Below are 17,257 nucleotides of genomic sequence, written 5' to 3' on the forward strand. Positions count from 1 at the left end.
GTAACGATTCACTCAACTCCAGATATGATTCGATTCACGATACTGGGTTCACGATATGATTCTCTCACGATTTATTTTACAAATTGGGACTGTAGACAAATGATGACTGAAAAATATTTCTTTATTTTTTGGGGGAAAAACTAGAAAATACTGTACTATTTTCCTTTTATTTTTTAATTGTCAAAAGAATCCCTTGATAAACTATTCAAAACAATGCAGTTTACCTAAAAATAAATCCTAAATGAAATAAATAAAGTAATGATACAAATGAAAAAGAAGCCTATTAATTTAAATTCTGGTTCTATAGTAAACAATGCAAAACTGCATAATAGTTACTTTTCTTTTTAAAAGTGCAACTGAAAATGTATTTTGTGCCTTAACAATTGGACTTAGCGACAAAAACAGTCATTGCACTGTATTTACATCAACTATTTGTTTGGTAACCCAGTGGCCAGTTGGCATGCAGTTATTCTAGCAGTGAAGAAGAGATGCTATGCTAGCAGACAGAGCTAATAGAAAAACTTAACTTTTACAGATATTCACGTAATATTACAGATATTCTTTCGGTGCTAAAGGGCTAAGGAATCATTTATGAACATGTTTAAGAGTAGTAGGCATTTCCGCCCGCTGCCTACGCTTCTGAACAAGAGAAGGATACATAGATGGCGCCCTCTGCTGTTTAAAAAAAGTACTGCGATTCAATTTTCAGAGTATCGATATCAACCGTGACACCTATGAATCGATTTTTAACTGTCTTACGATTAATCGTTACATCCCTAGTCATTACGTGTGTTTACTTTGGGAAGCTGCACAAAATTAGACCAAGGGCCGCAGCCACCAGTTACCCACGTTTGCGCTATAATGACGCAAAGATTTTTTTTGACATTACAAGGGTAATATGGAACATTTATAAAGCTATAACCCAGATACTGTAGATCAGTGGTTCTCAAACCACCACTTGTTCTTTGTTGAAGACGAACTGATGAGTCAGCGTTCTGCCATTGTATAGAAATGAGCAGCAACAATGAACAAACATGAGTGGAATTTAAAAATGTCAGTGAGCATTAAAAGCTCAGAGCACAAGTTTTATTTATAGGCACAAACAAAAAGAAGTCATGTGGAGTATTTGAGTTTAGTTTAGGAGGTGTGAATGATTGAGTGAGACACTGTCTGACTCTCCCTTTAAAACTATTCCAGTTTGAAGTACCCTGAAATAAGTCTAAAAAAAAAAGTTTGTTCGCTTCAATAAAAGCTGACAAATATTATCAATGGACATTGATACCGCTTTTTAATTAATTGAAAATGATTTTTTGCTGTTTCAAAAATGCACTAAAGTCATGGGGCCTTATGCAATAACATAGTCCGCCTATTGCCAGAAACGCTATAGGCAAATGTTCCATGTGTTTTTGTCAACTTCAAAACCCTTAATGTTGTAATTAATGTGGGAAAATTCACACATTCTGGACAAGACACAGACAACTGGTGGCCCAGGGGCCACACGTGGCCCTCAGTCAAATTTTGTGCAGCCCCTAAAGTAAAAGCACAAAATGATTCCAAAATCACAAAAAATACACACAAAGCAACACCAAAAAATGCACAAAATTACTTCAAAAAACATAAAAAATGACAGAAAAATACACAAAATGGCAAAAACACGAGTATATTTCAAATACACACAATAGGAGTACAAATATACATAAAAATAACAAGAGGATATGCAGTAAGGCAACAGAAATACACTAAGATGTCTTCAAAAACACACATGAGAGAAAAATGCATAAAATCCCAACAAAAAATACAAAATAAATCTAAAAATGTGTAAAAAGACAAAAAAACACATTAAATGACTTCAGACATACAAAATTATAATAAATTGACTAAAAAAACACCAAAAAATACAAAATGACTCCAAAAAACTCACAAAAAAGATGTACAAGGCACAATATGACAATAAAAACACAAAAAAATGACTAATAGTGCAAAGTAATAAAAAAATTAAAAGTTAAACCACACAGGAATATGCAAAAGAACTTGAAAAACGTACAAGAACACAAAAAAGACATGCTAAATGACAAAAAAAAATCTACAAAAAAGACAGAAAATGACTTTAGACTTACAATATTACAATACATTTGCTCAAAATCCCAACAAAAATACACAAAAAAGACAGAAAAAGGTACAAAATTCCAATAAAAACACATTAAATAACTCCAGAAATAAAATATCACAATACATTTACGTGTCAAAATCACGACAAAAATACTCAAAATGATTAAAAAAACCCGGAAAAGCTACACCATAAATGATAATTGATACTCTGTATATAAACTCAGGTCATCTTTAGAGTAATGCTTTAAAAACATGTGAAATTAACTCTCACACAATCAGTTGTGTGTTTACCATCAGGCCTTTTGTGGTGAATAAGAATCTTGATGAAAAAGTGAGATGTTCAGCACTCAGTGAGATGAACGCTGTGCAGCGTAGACGCCCAACGTGACTATGTTTATAAAAACACTACAAGAAAGTGACTCATGGAAAAATATCTATTGTTTTTCTGTTTCACTTTTCATAACGCTCGCATGAAGACTTTTATGTGTATTTGAAAAAAAAGAAATTGTTTTTTTTTAATGTCAGACTTTCAAAGATTAAATGCTTTTTAATGCAAGGCAAATATCAAACTTTGGAGCCAATTGTGTTGTTAATGATCCAATCCTCTCTGACCACAGGTCAAAGTCCAAACACTCATTCACTCTATACCATTAAAGCAATGGTTCCCAACCTTTGCTAAGTTTGTTATACTGTGTTAAAGATACGGTGTGTAGTCAAGATTAGTGACAAATTGTACCATGCAACTCAGATATTTTTATTCTCCATTTTATTTGAACTAGATTTATACAGTATTTTAGAAAGTTAAACTATAGAATACAGTTGTTTAAAAATGCGTGTTTTGTTTTAATTATAATGATGCAATTCAATTTGACTTTATTTATATAGCACTAATTACAACAATAGTCATCTTGTCGCGCTCAAATATTTTTTACAAGAATTTAATATATAGATTAATAAATAAGAATATATAGATTTAGTAATTAGAATAGAATGAAAGCTTTTTATTGTCATTGTCCAACATATACAATGAAATGAAGATGTTCTCCAAGAATGAGGAATGACATAACACACTTAAATAAACTTATAAGTATATAACACTATAATACTCAGCACACTACATACACTATATACATTACCATAATATGCAATATAAAGATGTAAACTGACCTGTTAGTGATAATATGTCAAATTCAAGGCCCGGGGGCCAAATCCTGCCCGCCAGAGCATCTCGTCTGACCCATGGAAAGATTTTGTTTAAAATTAAAAAAAAAAAAAAATACAACAAAAACAGGACAGAATTCTGTCAAATTACGTTGCAAATTTCCAGAAAATGTGTTTAACAGGACTGAATCATAACATAATCTAACCGCTAGAGCGGACATGGGCTCGTCTGTGAACGGTCGCATTTACAGAGTCGCTGTTAGCTTACTTAGAGTCGCTGTTAGCTTACCGATAAACATGAAGAGATTGATCACCTTTATAATAAGTATTGACTGGGCCACTGGGAGCGAGGCCCAAGGCCAAGGCAGGCTGACTTGATAATAATGTATCATGTTTTTCTGCAGTCAGTGTCTTCTCCTCGTCCTTCTCTCTCTGCTCTGTTTCAGGTGTCGTGAAACTGATGATGGCAGTTCCTGATCTGTGGTTCACGGCTCAACTGAGACGCTCTGATGTTCGATCTCTCTATCCTGTTCTGTTGGTCCTTCTGTCCACTAACCCCAACCAGTCGACGCAGATGGCTGCCACCTCTGAACCTGGTTCTAATGGAGATTTCTTCCTGTTAAAAGGGAGTTGTTTCTTCCCACTGTCGCTAAATGCTTGTTCATGTGGATCTTGTCGGGTTTTTTCTTTCTTATTATGAATTTTATATCTTGATAAACACATTGAGATGACTTTGCTGTAATTTGCGCTATACAAATAATGTTGAATTGAATTGAATTGTTGCAAAGTCAAGGATTTTTGACCAATTGCTTAACATTCAGGATTTTATTTGAACTTGTGCTTTTTCCTTCACAAAAACATAAATTTTTGGTTTAAAAATTGGTTCATATGTGGCCCTTGAACTAAGATGAGTTTGACGACCCCAAGCTTAAAAAATAATGGATTAAAGACACAAACCTAGCATGCATGAGAACATGCAAACCCCGTCATCCCTTCCCAGCTCCCTGCAGGGCTCCTGTCATCTTTCTGTGATTTACGTGGGAGAAACTAAGTGAGTTCTGGGACAGTTGTTCTTGGCTTCTCTCCCTGAGTTCGGGCGGAGCCGGGTTTGTCGTTTGCACGAGTGTCGACAGTGTGTTTAAGACATTCCTGCGTTGGACGGCATGTTGGAAAAAGGAAAGAGCCACAACCTCCGATACAACAAGCGTTCTCGTCCATCCAGTCGGACGAGTCGGTCGTGTTGTAAAAGCTTAATCACTTATCAACTCGATTCACAAGTCAAGTGCTGCTCACTTTAATGGTCTCACCGCACTACCAGGCAGCATGTCATCCTCCGTGCTGCTCTACGGCCTCCCCTGATGGTGCCCAACCCCAGAGGTCAGGGGTCAACAGGACAGGGGCGGCTGGGGAGGTAAATGGATGGAGGAGGTCGGAGGAGAAATATGTGGAAGGTAAAAGCAGATTTTTATTCTGAGTGAGAGGCAGGTGTCTGATTATGGCTCTATAATGATGATTGTTCCACTGTGAAGGTTTCTCACCTCCTCAGGGCAGATTTATATCAGCGCTCGCTTTGATCATGTGTGAACACGACTTTGTACAGCTTGAGACTTTACAAACAGAACTGATTTCACCTTTAGACAGACTTCATCTGGTCCTGATAGTGCACACGAAGAACTGATCACACGAGCCTCCGTTCCAGCTCTAATCTACTACATCTACATCTACATTCATATGTTAAGGTTTCATTTATTCAGACAACTTTTTTTCAGGAAATCTACTTTGATCTCCTGACATGCTTAGACTGTGAACTGCCAATCTTCTTCAGAGGCATCTGCTGATGGCTTTGATGTTTTCTTGATTTCTGAGTAATAATTCCTGAAAAATAGTTGTCTGAATGAATGAAACCATAACAAATAATTCCAAAAAAAGACAAAATTAACTTGCTGGAATTATTACGCGGCAGTCAATAAAACATCAAAGAGATCAGCAAGAAATTGAGATTAAACAATATTTATGTAAATGTTTTACTAGGGTTTGTAAAATTTTGAATAGTAATGATTAGTAATTGAATAATCTAAATGTTAAATCTAAGTCTAAATGTTAAATCTAAATGTTGAATATTTAATCTAAGTCTAAATCTAAATAATACATTTAAATGTTAAATCTGATTGTAAATGTTAAAGCTGAATGTTACATTTCTGAATGTTAAATCGAAATCTAAATAATAAATTTAAATGTTAAATCTAATTGTAAATGTTAAAGCTGAATGTTACATTTCTGAATGTTAAATTTAAATCTAAATAATACATTTAAATGTTAAATCTAATTCTAAATGTTAAAGCTGAACGTTACATTTCTGAATGTTACATTTCTGAATGTTACATTTCTGAATGTTACATTTCTGAATGTTAAATCTAAATCTAAATGTTAAATCTAAATCTAGATGTTGAAAATGTAATCTAAGTCTAAATCTATATTTAAATAATAAATCTAAATGTTAAATCTAAATCTAAATGTTAAATCTAAATCTAAATATTAAATCTAAATCTAAATGTTAAATCTAAATCTAAATATTAAACCTAAATCTAAATGTTAAATCTAAATCTAAATATTAAATCTAAATCTAAATGTTAAATCTAGATGTTAAACGTTTTGTGGCCCCAGCTGTGACTGAAGAGGCCCACCTCTGCACTAATGTCTTTATATCCCCCTGGTGGTTGGTTGAGAGTCTTCATCACCAGAAGAAGACTTACTGGTACTTTCTGTATGTTGTGTTTAGTCCAAAGCAGAAAGCTGTTCAGCTGTGGCCCACCTCCTGGTCCTGGTTCCAGACTCTGAGTCCCTTCCATCCGTGGTCCACTCTGGCTCCTCTGGGTTTTCTGTGGTCCTTCTGTGAACTGGAGACGTCCCAGTCTCTGCTGGATGTGTTCTACAGGCTGCTGCTGGTGTGTTTCTGTTGGATCATACTGGGAACCTGCATCCATGTATTAAAGAGTCACCTGAAGAAAGTCCACACACAGGTAGACTACACACACCACTAGGAAATAGACTTTTTTTTTTGTTCAGTTTATTTCCGACATGGTTGCATTCACAGAAGTTTTGTTATTCCTTTTTTTTTTTTGTCTTTTTTTATGTAGGATTTATTCTCATCTGTAGTCAGTGTTGTATTTTTTCATTCCTCCTCCTCTCCGTCGTTGTTCGTGTCGTCCTTGTTCCCTGCAGATTTCATTCCCAGACGTTGTTTGCGTTCCTCCAGTTCAAAAGAAAAGTTCATCTTGTTATCTTCAGATAGATTTCGTAGCATACGAAGGATTAGAAAGGCACATACCCCCGTCATTAGCAGGCCAATGATCATGACCCCTAACAGGTAGAGGTCCTCCAGATCTTCCACTGAGAGGATTGAGAGGCACAGCATCCATGACGTAACACTTGGGAATGTCTCTTTTGGACACGCTGATTCGTGTTGTTGTGATCTTCTGTTCGTGAAGATTGAGTCGATTGTGTTCATTGACCAGTTGATGAGTTCCATCTCGTTGATGTGTTGATCTCTTATTCATCTTCATGACTTTATGTGTTGTTTGTGTTCTTTATTTTAAGGAGAAACCTCCAGAGGAAACACAAGAGATTGTTGTGTTTAAAAACAGGAACAAGTTACAATCATGGTGAGTTCTTTTCCGTACTTTTTTCCCTATAACTTGGCCACAAATATAGATACAGTGCTCAGACTGGTACCATTGAACAACATTTCCTTTCAATGTGTGACTTTGACCTTTACTTAACGTCATATTTAAGGTCAAGGTCAGTCTTCTGTTTTTCCTGTATTATTACTTCCAATTAAATTTCTAAAAAAAACAAACTCATCAACACATCCAGACACAAGTGGTAATTTTTGCCAATTTTGTCAATTTCCAATTGCCAAATGCATATTTGCCTGGTGAATACAGGTCTTGCCTAGTTATTATTATTATTATTATTATTATTATTATTATTATTGAGGGTTGTTTGTGGCTCCTGAAGCCAAACCAGTAGAGAAACACTGATTTCCCTGTTTCTCCAGTATACCTGTACAGCCGCCACAGAGACCCGGTGTGTCCCTGGTCCTCACTCTGGCCCTGGCAGACAGCCTGCTGCTGTGTGTGCTGCAGGAGCACCTGCAACCCCCCAACCTCACCCATATCCAGGCTCTGCTCTCTAATCTGGAGGTCAGTGTGCTTTCTTTGTATTTTAATAGAGAAGTAATAGATGAGAGGAAGTAATGCTCTCTCCCTGACAGTCAGTGGCTCACACACTGGACGAGGCTGGAATCAGGAAAGGCTCGAGGACCCTGGATGTGGATGAAGAATCGAACGTTCTAACGGATAAACTGAATCTGCTCTGCAGCTATCTACAACAGAGGTACAACATGTATACAACATAAACCTTTATCAACGTGAGGGCCAATCCAAGGGCCACAATATCAATATTAATGTCAGCATTTGACCCATGACTGATCCCATCATCAATAAAGAAAAGAAGAATTTGTCTATTTTTGTTGTCATTTTGTATATTTTTCTTTACTTTTGTGTGTTTTTGTGTTAAACTTTGTGTTCGTTTCTGTTCGTTTTTGTTTAGTTTTTTGTTGTTGTTTTGATTGTTTTCAGTTGTTTATTTATAGTTTATGAAGTAATGTGTATATTTTGTCATTTTGCTTGTTTATAGAGTAATTTTGTGTTATTCATTTTTTTGTTCTTATTGTTGCGTGGTATATTTTTTGTGTATTTTATGCGCATATATTTTGCATGTTTTTCAAATATTTATTTAAAGTCATCTTGTGTGTTTATGGAGTAATTTTGCGTCAGTTTGCATCTTTTTGTTTTCCTTTTGTTTGTTATTGTTGTCCTTTAGTGTAGTTTTTTCTTTTCATTTTTGCATGCTTTTTTAGTCATTTTGTCTATTTTGTGTATTTTTGTTATCATTTTTTTTATCAAGTTTTTCAAATATTTTTTTAATTCATCTTTTGTGTTTATGGAGCAATTTTGTGTCATTTTTTATTTCCTTTTGTTTATTATTGTTGTCCAGTAGGGTATTTTTTGATGTATGATGTTTTTTTAGTCATTTTGTGTATATTTGCCTTATTTTTATTTTTTGTCATTTTGCATTTTTTTAAATATTTATTTGACATAATCTTGTGTGTTTATGGAGTAATTTTGTGTCAATTTTTGTTTATTATTTTTGTCTATTTTTTGTGTCTCATGTTCTTTGGAGTCCTTTTGTATATGTTTGCCTTTTTTGGTTTATTTTTCTGTCATTTTGTGTGTTTTATTTACTCGCTTTGTGTGTTTACCTTTTGTGCCTCACATTAGTTAGACCCAGAGTCACATGTGGCCCCCTTGCCTCCAGTTACCCACCCTGTTTTAAATCCCTGGTTCCAGTGACGCCTTCTGCTTGTCTCTGACAGGACGACGTCTCTTCAAACGCTCGTGTGTGTTCAGGCAGAATTTGAAGCCGGTGTGAAGGACCTGCAGCAGAACCTGGAAAACATGTGGACTGAACTGGAGAAGCTGCACACAGGGGTCACGTTTACCAAGGAGGGGGGTCAGGGTCCGGTTACCGTGGAAACGGCTCAGACTAACACAGAGGTGAGGCCTAAAATATATCAATTGATGATATTTGTCCACTGATCTCATTATTTACCACAATATTTTACTAATATAAAATGTGTATTAATATAAATATTAAACATTATGTTTCATTTATGTATAGATAGATAGATAGACAGACAGACAGACAGACAGACAGACAGACAGACAGACAGACAGACAGATAGACAGATAGATAGATAGATAGATAGATAGATAGATAGATAGATACAATGAAATTTGTAGCAGCTTGGAATGGTGTTACGACACATAAAAATAGACTAACAATTAAATATTAATACCAGTAAATTAAAAAACACACAATCATCTCCTTAAGAGAGGTTATAGGCATACTGTGTATTCAATTATTTAAAAAAATGATTTGTCTGTAAATTAAAGGACAAATTTTGATGATATTTTCAGTAAATATCCAAAATAGAATATGGAACAGGTGATTGGATTTTAGGGATGATCTGGATCAATCCATTAATTCTGTGTCAGCACCATAAACAAAGTAAATTAACTAATGCATAACTTGAAGCAGGGCAGAAAACATACGGTTTTTTTTACATCGTCAGGAAAATCAACATTGATGTCGATGCGTTTTGCATTTTATGTCAAATATCATGCGATAATTTTGTTTGGTCGATTATATCGCCCGTCTCTAGTTCTCACTGTTCCTCTGTGTGTGTGACAGACTCTGTTTGAGGCGTTAGAACGCTACAGGACCAAACTGGACTCGTGTCGGACCGACCTGAAGGACAGCACCACGCTGCTGCAGGTGAAGTCCTCGTCAAACACAAACAGAGCAGCCTCCATCACTGTGGTGGTGTTTACCCACAATACACCTGTGTTTCTGTGTTGAAGGAGCTGTCATGGAGTCACAGTCACATCAGCACCAGAGTGAACAGCAGCAGTGAGTCGCCGTGGCCTGAGATTCTGCTTCAGTCCAACATGGAGCAGGTACATGGAGGCCAATGGTCCATCTTTAAAATACTTCATATTATTATACATTATTATTATAATGTGAGGGTCTTTATCAACATTCATGTAAGTATTTAGAAATACAACCATTTGGAGCATCAACACAGAAAATAAATCCTATTTTTTTTGTAGCTGTTTTGTGTGCTTATGTAGTAATATTATGTGTCCTTGTTATCATTTGTATATTTTTCTTGCATTCTTTGTTTTTGTGTGTGTGTGTGTGTGTTTTTGAACTTATTTTGTATTTTTTTCTGTCTTTTTGTATATTTTTTGTTTTTAGAGCGATATTTTGACTTTTTAAAAGTCATTTTTTTGTACTGTTGCTGTTGTTTTGTGTATTTTCCGTACAGTCTCACAAATTTAAGCATCAACAGTCATCAATTCATGCATTCCTACCTTCCTGCTTTTTTTGCAGCGACAGTGTTGTTTTTTGTTCTGAATTATGAAGTTTACTTCTTCATATTTTTAAAGAATTAATTATTCTTCAATTGTGATGTACAGTAAGTCTACACAGCTTCTCTGTGATTGTGATTGGTCTGACGCTGCAATCTCCGCCCCCTTCATGTGAACGCACACGTAGCCAGGCTGAAATCACCTGGGAAATTTTTCGGGCTTCCCAGGGACCTTGAATGCTAAACTTAATTTAATTTTAGGCAGTGTCTATCCGTACGGTTGCTGTATCAATATACCGACATTCTCTCTATACGCAGCGCCCCTCATTTGCCAGTTTAGGTCACGTGACTAAGACTAAACCTAACCCTAACCCTAAAAATTGTTGCGATATAGGGTTATAACCTAACCCTAAACTTAAACCCTAATCCGTAACGCTAAGATGCTACGTACGTGTACTTCGGTAAACATACCAACAGCACCGGGGGTTGTACGTACGGCAACCGTAAAAATAGACACTTTCTTAATTTTAAAGACCAAAACTCTGATAATATTCACTCTATTTGAGAAGTTTCACCAGTTTCAGTACTGTGAGTAAGGTCGGCCTAAGTGTCCTCTTTTTTGGAAATCCAAATATGGTCATTCTACGTGAATGTGTTTACCTGGAAAAATATCGAGCTTTGTAGCACAAGCTCGAAATTATTTGTAGTGGAAACAAACACAGTTGCACTTGTCATCGTGCATTTCATAGGACTTACATCCTTAAATGAGGATTAGCTCCTAGCTAAAGGTTGTGCATGTTGATGTCATGTTATATCACATTAAGGGGGGGATGATCACTTGCACCGTGGCTAAGATTGTTAACTACTCGTGTCTCCACCTGCAGTTTGACAAGGTGGAGGAGAGCTTTGTGGCTGTGGAGCAGCAGACGTCCACCTTCCAGGCTCACCTGGAGGGCCTCAGGGAAGCTCATTCAAAGGAAGACGAGGAACCGCTGAATAAGAGCGAGGACTCAATGTCACAGACTACTCAGTGTGACCACAACAGGGCCACACCACCCCAGTCACTGCAGCCATCCACCTCCACCTCTTCTAAGTCCTCCTCATCCTCAGTGAAAACAGGCAAAGACACTAAACAAGGTGCTTCTCTATCACTGAGGGAAAGGACAGCTCTGCACTTCTCCAGCATCAACCGTCTGCGCATGCCCAGGTGGAAGAAGTGATGTTTTTAAACGTCGCAGATGTTGATCATTTGCTGTTTGAAACGACAATATTTATTGATTTTTGTGCGTTGATTTGTTGTTGACTTGTTTGTGTGTTAATATAAAGCTGAAAATCAAACCATGTGTTTCATTATCCTCTGTAAAGCAGGGCTGTCAAACTCGGTTTGACTCAGGGGCCAAATATGATTTAGTTTTAATCACAAGTGTGACACAGATATTATGTCTTATTTTGCACTTCCACGTGTAAATGATTTACAAATCCAAACAATATCTCATAGATTTCAGTCCCGGCAGTTCTCATTATTTTTTATAGAATCTTTATTTATTTATTTTTATTTATCCTGCCTTATCGGCACATGCCATCACACTATTCAGTGCAAACTTTTTGTGACACTTGTGCATTTTTTATTCTTGCAAAAAAGGAAAAATAATACACTTATATTATTGAGTGATTGTGACCATCTTTTGTGTAATCTTTAAGGCAATATTTGTGGAAAAGAAAGCACATGTTATGTTACTTTATTAACAGTAATGGACTGTTAATAAAGTTCCATGCAGTTGGATTAAAGGCCCTTTTTAATTGCGTAATTGTGGCCTTTTTTTAATAAGAGAACTTTTCAAGTGAAGATAATCCTGTTTAGATATATATTATTATTTTAATAAAACAATTTACCTGCAGATATGGGCTGGTCCTTTGCAGATGATGGACATAAATAAGCGTTGAAGTTTTTAGTAATAAAGACAAAGATTATTTTTTTTTTTTTATCTAGGAAAATGATTCAAGGAAATCATATATTGAGGATGTATTAAAGTGTATATGATCACCCTATATAAGGCTCATGTACAGGTCTTTAACCACTTCAGCATGTTTTAATAGCCAGAAGAAAAATCTTGTTCAATCACAAACAAAAGCAAACCATCACAATTTTATGTTAACAAGGATTTTGGGTGAAATACGTATGTAAAACAAAGAATGAGATTTTTAAGTTAATGAGAGAAACTGAATTAGGTAAAATTATCTACTGTTTACTAGCTAGAAAACGCCTCGCTTCACGCTGTGTCCAGATGGTGGCGTTAATGCCCCAATAAGTTGGCTTGCTAACCGCCATTAACCACCAAAGAAGAAAAAGCAGGAAACGAAGAAGAAGAACGCGCATGCGCAGAAAGTGATCGTGTTCCGTGTAGCAACAACAAGCATCGTGATGGAGGAGTGTGAGAGTATCAACGTGTGTCTCAGAGAGTTTGGCTGTGAACAGAGTTTGTTATCCAGACCAGACGGTTCGGCCTCCTTCGTCCAAGGTAACAGACATTTTATTCATGAATTCACCGACCACAACCTAGCTTTTATGTCATCTTTGTAATGACATCGCTGTGAAACTATGGACCTGTTATTTATGCCTGATTTTTGTTTGAACGAAAGACCTAAAATATTATTTTGGAACACAACGTAAAAAAATAGAGCTTTTTTTAAAATTAACTATTTAGTAAAAAATAACATTAAGGAAATGTGCAATATATTTATGTTTATATGCTCGCGACACACTTTATTTTGACATTCGGCTCATATATTGTATATTATTGGTAATATCTCTTTTTAGAACCCTGAATCTGAAGTAATTATTTACCTATAAAAGCACTTATTTTACAGTAGTTAAACATTTGTATCAATGATAATAATATATCACACAGTTACCATCACACAGTGTCTATATAGTTAGTGTATATACAGAGAAAATATAATGTAATTAATGGTGGAATCACGTTATTATTGTAATGGAGGAAATTTCTTACAAAAAGCAACAATGTGGAGACATCTTTAAGAAGAAATATATTTAAAAAAGAAAAGGCAGTGGCTATCCGTACGGTTGCCGTATCAAAATACTGACATTCTATCCGTACCCAGCGCCCGTTTAGGTCACGTGACTAAGACTAAACCTTACCCTAAAAATTGTTGCGATATTGGGTTATAACCTAACCCTAACCCTAAGACACGACGTACTTGTACTTCGGTAACAGTACCAATAGACACCTTCTCTAAAAAATGTATGCACAAAAACATTGCGAATGATATATTTTGTGTTCATATTCCAGTTGAAGTTGTTAAAGACATGAATTAAAGGGTTTTACTATCTGGTGCCATCATTGGACTCATTTCACTGTTTCTGTTGTTTTATTGTGTTTACAACTTGTGTTATTATTGTGTTTCCTGACTTTCCACGTTTCAACTGGGCTTTAATTCCTGTGTTTCCTTTCGATTTAGGTTTTTGAATTTTATTTGATTATAAATAATCTCCCACAAAGTTTTAGAAAATGTGTGATTTTTGGTTGTTTTCCCAATAATCTCTGAAGGAGACACGAGTGTGATGGCTGGAGTTTACGGACCAGCCGAGGTCAAAGTCAGTAAGGAGATCTACGACCGAGCAACGCTGGAGGTGTTGATACAACCTAAAGTTGGACTGCCGGGTACGTCAACGTGTCAACACGGAGGGAGGTGTGAAAGGGTCGAGGCAGGTGGCGCTAATGATGCGGCTGTGTTGTTTTCCAGGTGTACGGGAGCGATCCCAGGAGCAGTGTGTGAGGGAAACCTGCGAGGCCTCGCTGCTTCTGTCACTTCACCCACGCTCATCACTTACCCTCGTCCTCCAAGTGCTACATGATGACGGCTCTGTATCCTTCCACTAAACGTCCCTAATGCTAATGCACTGTTTTGTTTCCTGGCATTGAAGAATCACAAGTGCATCTGTTGAGTTTTATTCCTCACCTCCTCCTCAGCTCTTGTCGTGTCTTTTAAACGCTGCCTGTATGACTCTGCTGGACGCAGGACTAGCCATGAATTGTCTGTTCTGTGGAGTGACGTGTGCCATCGATGCAGACGGGCAGATCGTCACTGATCCAACCGCAGCTCAGGAAAAGGTCAGCACCACACACCTTAATTCTGAGTTGAAATCCACTAAAGCTGAGGAAGACATGTTAAATAAACACTGATCCCATTGTCACTCCATCAGCCTCTTGAATTTAGTTCATTGTCCGTTCCTCAAAACCTGTAACAACAAGAACAATCTGGCTCAAAGTGGTTCAAATAGCAGCTTAATTCAGAGACAGATCAGGACTGAACAGTTGAGTTTAAACACTTCTAGAGCAGAGATGGGAAACTTTTAGCACAATGGGAGCCTAAAACTGGGATTGGATCTGATCCGAACGAATTGTATCAACATTAGCATCAGCACTAATCTGAGTGATAATACAGGAAAGGAACTTTTCCTTTTTTTTTTTTTTTTTAGTCATTGTGTTGGTTTTTTGAGTCAGCATGTTTTGGAGTCATTTTGTGTGTTTGTGTGAACAAACTTTGGCCTGGATTAGAATCCTCTCTGCATGATTTTTTTCCTCCTCAGCCTTCCCATAATCCCTCACTGGTTTTGGTACCACTGTTTTTCTCACCAGGAAAGTCGAGCTTTGATGACTTTTGCGATGGACAGCACCGATCGCAAAGTTCTGATGACGTCTACGAAAGGCTCGTTTTCAGTCCAGGAGGTCTGTGTTTTTTTTTGCTTTCTATTAGTGGAAGTGCTGAGTATGTGTGGGAGCGCTGGGGGGGTCGGACACCATAAAATCAAATATTTCATTACAGTCAGGGTTTACAGACTTTATGTCTTTCATTCCTCTACAGCTGCAGCAGTGTATAGCAGTGAGTCAGAAAGCATCAGAGAAGATCTTCCAGTTCTACAGAGACTCAGTGAGACGCCGATACTCCAAAAACCTCTGACGGAATCACAGAACTTTCCTTTTTTTGCCATTTTAGTTTTTTACCAGATACATACAAAAAGTTATCGATTATAGTTACAAATAAATATTTCACTTCTACACATAGTTTCTGTTATCTGTGATGTTGGACAAGAACTACATTGAAATAGACAATATGCACCGTACACACATTTAACATGTACGCAGAGCTCTTTGAAGCCTCATTTCAACTCAAACCAGTTTGGCTAAAGGCTGGTTTGGATCTTTGCTGAGCTGAAATCACAAAAAAAGTACCCCTAAAATTGCACAACTGGCCTTAAAACTTTATTTTTACTGTTAATTATGAAGGTAAAAGAAATCATTTATTAAATGAGGTGAACATAATGCAAACAAAGTTAAATTAATATTCAGAAAAGACCAAATAACTCTCTTTTGGAATGTTCTTTTTTTGAAAATGTGACACAAAACATGCTTCAATAATAAATAAGCTAATGTGGCCACTGGAGGTCGTACTGTAGTTGTGAATTGCCATTTTCGTGCACACATGATTTTACAATTTCCATTTTTCTTTAAAGATATTAAAGTGGTTCATTATAAATGACTTGAACAAACCTTATCTATAGGAACACAAAAGGTGAAGAAAAACAAGTTGTTTTTTTTTTCCCCCTCCTTTGAATTTGGATAAAATGTTTTATCTGCATTGGTTCCACATCTGTGTGAGTGAAGACAACTACAAACTTCACAAGAACAAAGAAATGTGTTCTTTCAATCCAAGTCTTGAACGTCTCTCATACAAGAATGCACACAGGGAACCAGCTGTTCAGATTATGGGAATGATCTGGATAAATTAGCTGATTCTGGATCAGTTTGAAATATCAATAAATCCCTATGTTCGGCTCTTAGAGCTGGTTCTCTAACACCTCCTGCTGGTAACTTGGCGCATTGCGTTTGGATCATACAAAATTCAGTCACATGACAAAAAATTTCTTCCAAGCCTTTAAAGCAGTAATTTTCAACTCTGGGGTCGTCTGGATTTCAAACGTGAATCACCAAAAAATGTCTAAATTTATAAAAACAAAAAATGCTGATTAAAAATAATTTTTTAAACAATTATTTTTCAAATTAAAACACCACATGCAATCTTAAAAAATGTATTCTATACATTCACTTCTTCAACAAAAAATCTAATTCAAATAAAATTAACTTTGGGGTCACCAAAAGTTTGTGATATCAAAATGGGGTCACGACCCAAAAAAGACCACTTCTTTAAAGTGTGAATGATCATGTAATTATACCATGATCAGGATCAATGATCTAGATAACTGCCAATATCAGGAAAATAAGTATATTTGAAGCTTTGATTTATTTTGTTTGTGATGTTTTTAGACGCTTTCCTCGTGAAAGTGAAGAATAGAAACAGATCAACGTTAAACAAGTGCATTTATTGGGATTTAAAGGCTTTTCTCCCCACTTTGTTTACATGGAATACAAGGATATTGCTCAGGTTCAGAGTTCTCGTTATAAATAAATGTAAGTCGCTGCAAATGCATGAAATATTCTGACTGGTACCGTGATTTTTTTTTTTTTCTGACCCAGTCCAGCTTATTCTCATCCTGCGGGTCTTTATCCTTCATTGTCAAGATCGTCTAAGTCCGGCTGAGCTTAGCGTAGCTGTACATTAGCAGTGGATGCTAAAGGAGGGTCAGACACAGCACTTCAATGTGACCACAAATATATTCGTGACCAGTCCTGATACAACACTGGGATCTCAGGAGTTAAAAAACTACATCTAAATACAAAATATGGATCACACACACACACACACATCATCGTCATCATCTTCAACATGTACACAGAGCGCTTTGATGCTTGGTTTATTGGCACATTTAAACTCAAACCAGTATTTATGGCTAAAGGCTGCGTTTGATCTTCGCTGAGCTAAAATCACAAAGTGGGTTCATTCTTGATCTGCAGGAATCTGGTTTGGAAATTTCAGCGTTAGATTTATTCTCGTTTAGCCTCTGCACGACTT

General features: G+C 36.4%; 2 protein-coding genes across 2 annotated transcripts; both read left to right on the forward strand.

The window, feature by feature from the left end:
- Positions 1 to 4,435: 4,435 nt before the first annotated feature.
- LOC114474572 (uncharacterized) lies at positions 4,436 to 11,540 on the forward strand. The gene is made up of 9 exons (XM_028464976.1): positions 4,436 to 4,721; positions 6,050 to 6,290; positions 6,868 to 6,932; positions 7,328 to 7,472; positions 7,544 to 7,665; positions 8,708 to 8,888; positions 9,586 to 9,669; positions 9,756 to 9,851; positions 11,149 to 11,540. Exons 1-9 carry the CDS (start codon positions 4,690 to 4,692, stop codon positions 11,482 to 11,484), a joined length of 1,302 nt encoding a protein of 433 aa, XP_028320777.1. The 5' UTR covers positions 4,436 to 4,689; the 3' UTR covers positions 11,485 to 11,540.
- A 1,090-nt stretch (positions 11,541 to 12,630) lies between these two features.
- Positions 12,631 to 15,347, forward strand: exosc5 (exosome component 5). Its single transcript, XM_028465198.1, has 6 exons — positions 12,631 to 12,783; positions 13,834 to 13,947; positions 14,030 to 14,151; positions 14,257 to 14,397; positions 14,926 to 15,015; positions 15,152 to 15,347. Exons 1-6 carry the CDS (start codon positions 12,687 to 12,689, stop codon positions 15,245 to 15,247), a joined length of 660 nt encoding a protein of 219 aa, XP_028320999.1. The 5' UTR covers positions 12,631 to 12,686; the 3' UTR covers positions 15,248 to 15,347.
- Positions 15,348 to 17,257: the final 1,910 nt, after the last annotated feature.

This window comes from Gouania willdenowi, chromosome 13 (genome assembly GCF_900634775.1).
Source record: "Gouania willdenowi chromosome 13, fGouWil2.1, whole genome shotgun sequence".
NCBI classification, from domain to species: Eukaryota; Metazoa; Chordata; class Actinopteri; order Blenniiformes; family Gobiesocidae; genus Gouania; species Gouania willdenowi.

What these genes read in the sequence shown, in the direction of transcription:
- exosc5 (XM_028465198.1), top strand. Translation starts at nt 12,687, where the DNA reads ATGGAGGAGTGTGAGAGTATCAACGTGTGTCTCAGAGAGTTTGGCTGT. An exon ending in TTCGGCCTCCTTCGTCCAAG is followed by an intron (nt 12,784 to 13,833) that starts GTAACAGACATT and finishes TAATCTCTGAAG; the next exon opens with GAGACACGAGTGTGATGGCT. An exon ending in GCTCGTTTTCAGTCCAGGAG is followed by an intron (nt 15,016 to 15,151) that starts GTCTGTGTTTTT and finishes ATTCCTCTACAG; the next exon opens with CTGCAGCAGTGTATAGCAGT.
- LOC114474572 (XM_028464976.1), top strand. Translation starts at nt 4,690, where the DNA reads ATGGAGGAGGTCGGAGGAGAAATATGTGGAAG. An exon ending in GGAGGAGAAATATGTGGAAG is followed by an intron (nt 4,722 to 6,049) that starts GTAAAAGCAGAT and finishes TGTTGTGTTTAG; the next exon opens with TCCAAAGCAGAAAGCTGTTC. An exon ending in TTCAGTCCAACATGGAGCAG is followed by an intron (nt 9,852 to 11,148) that starts GTACATGGAGGC and finishes CTCCACCTGCAG; the next exon opens with TTTGACAAGGTGGAGGAGAG.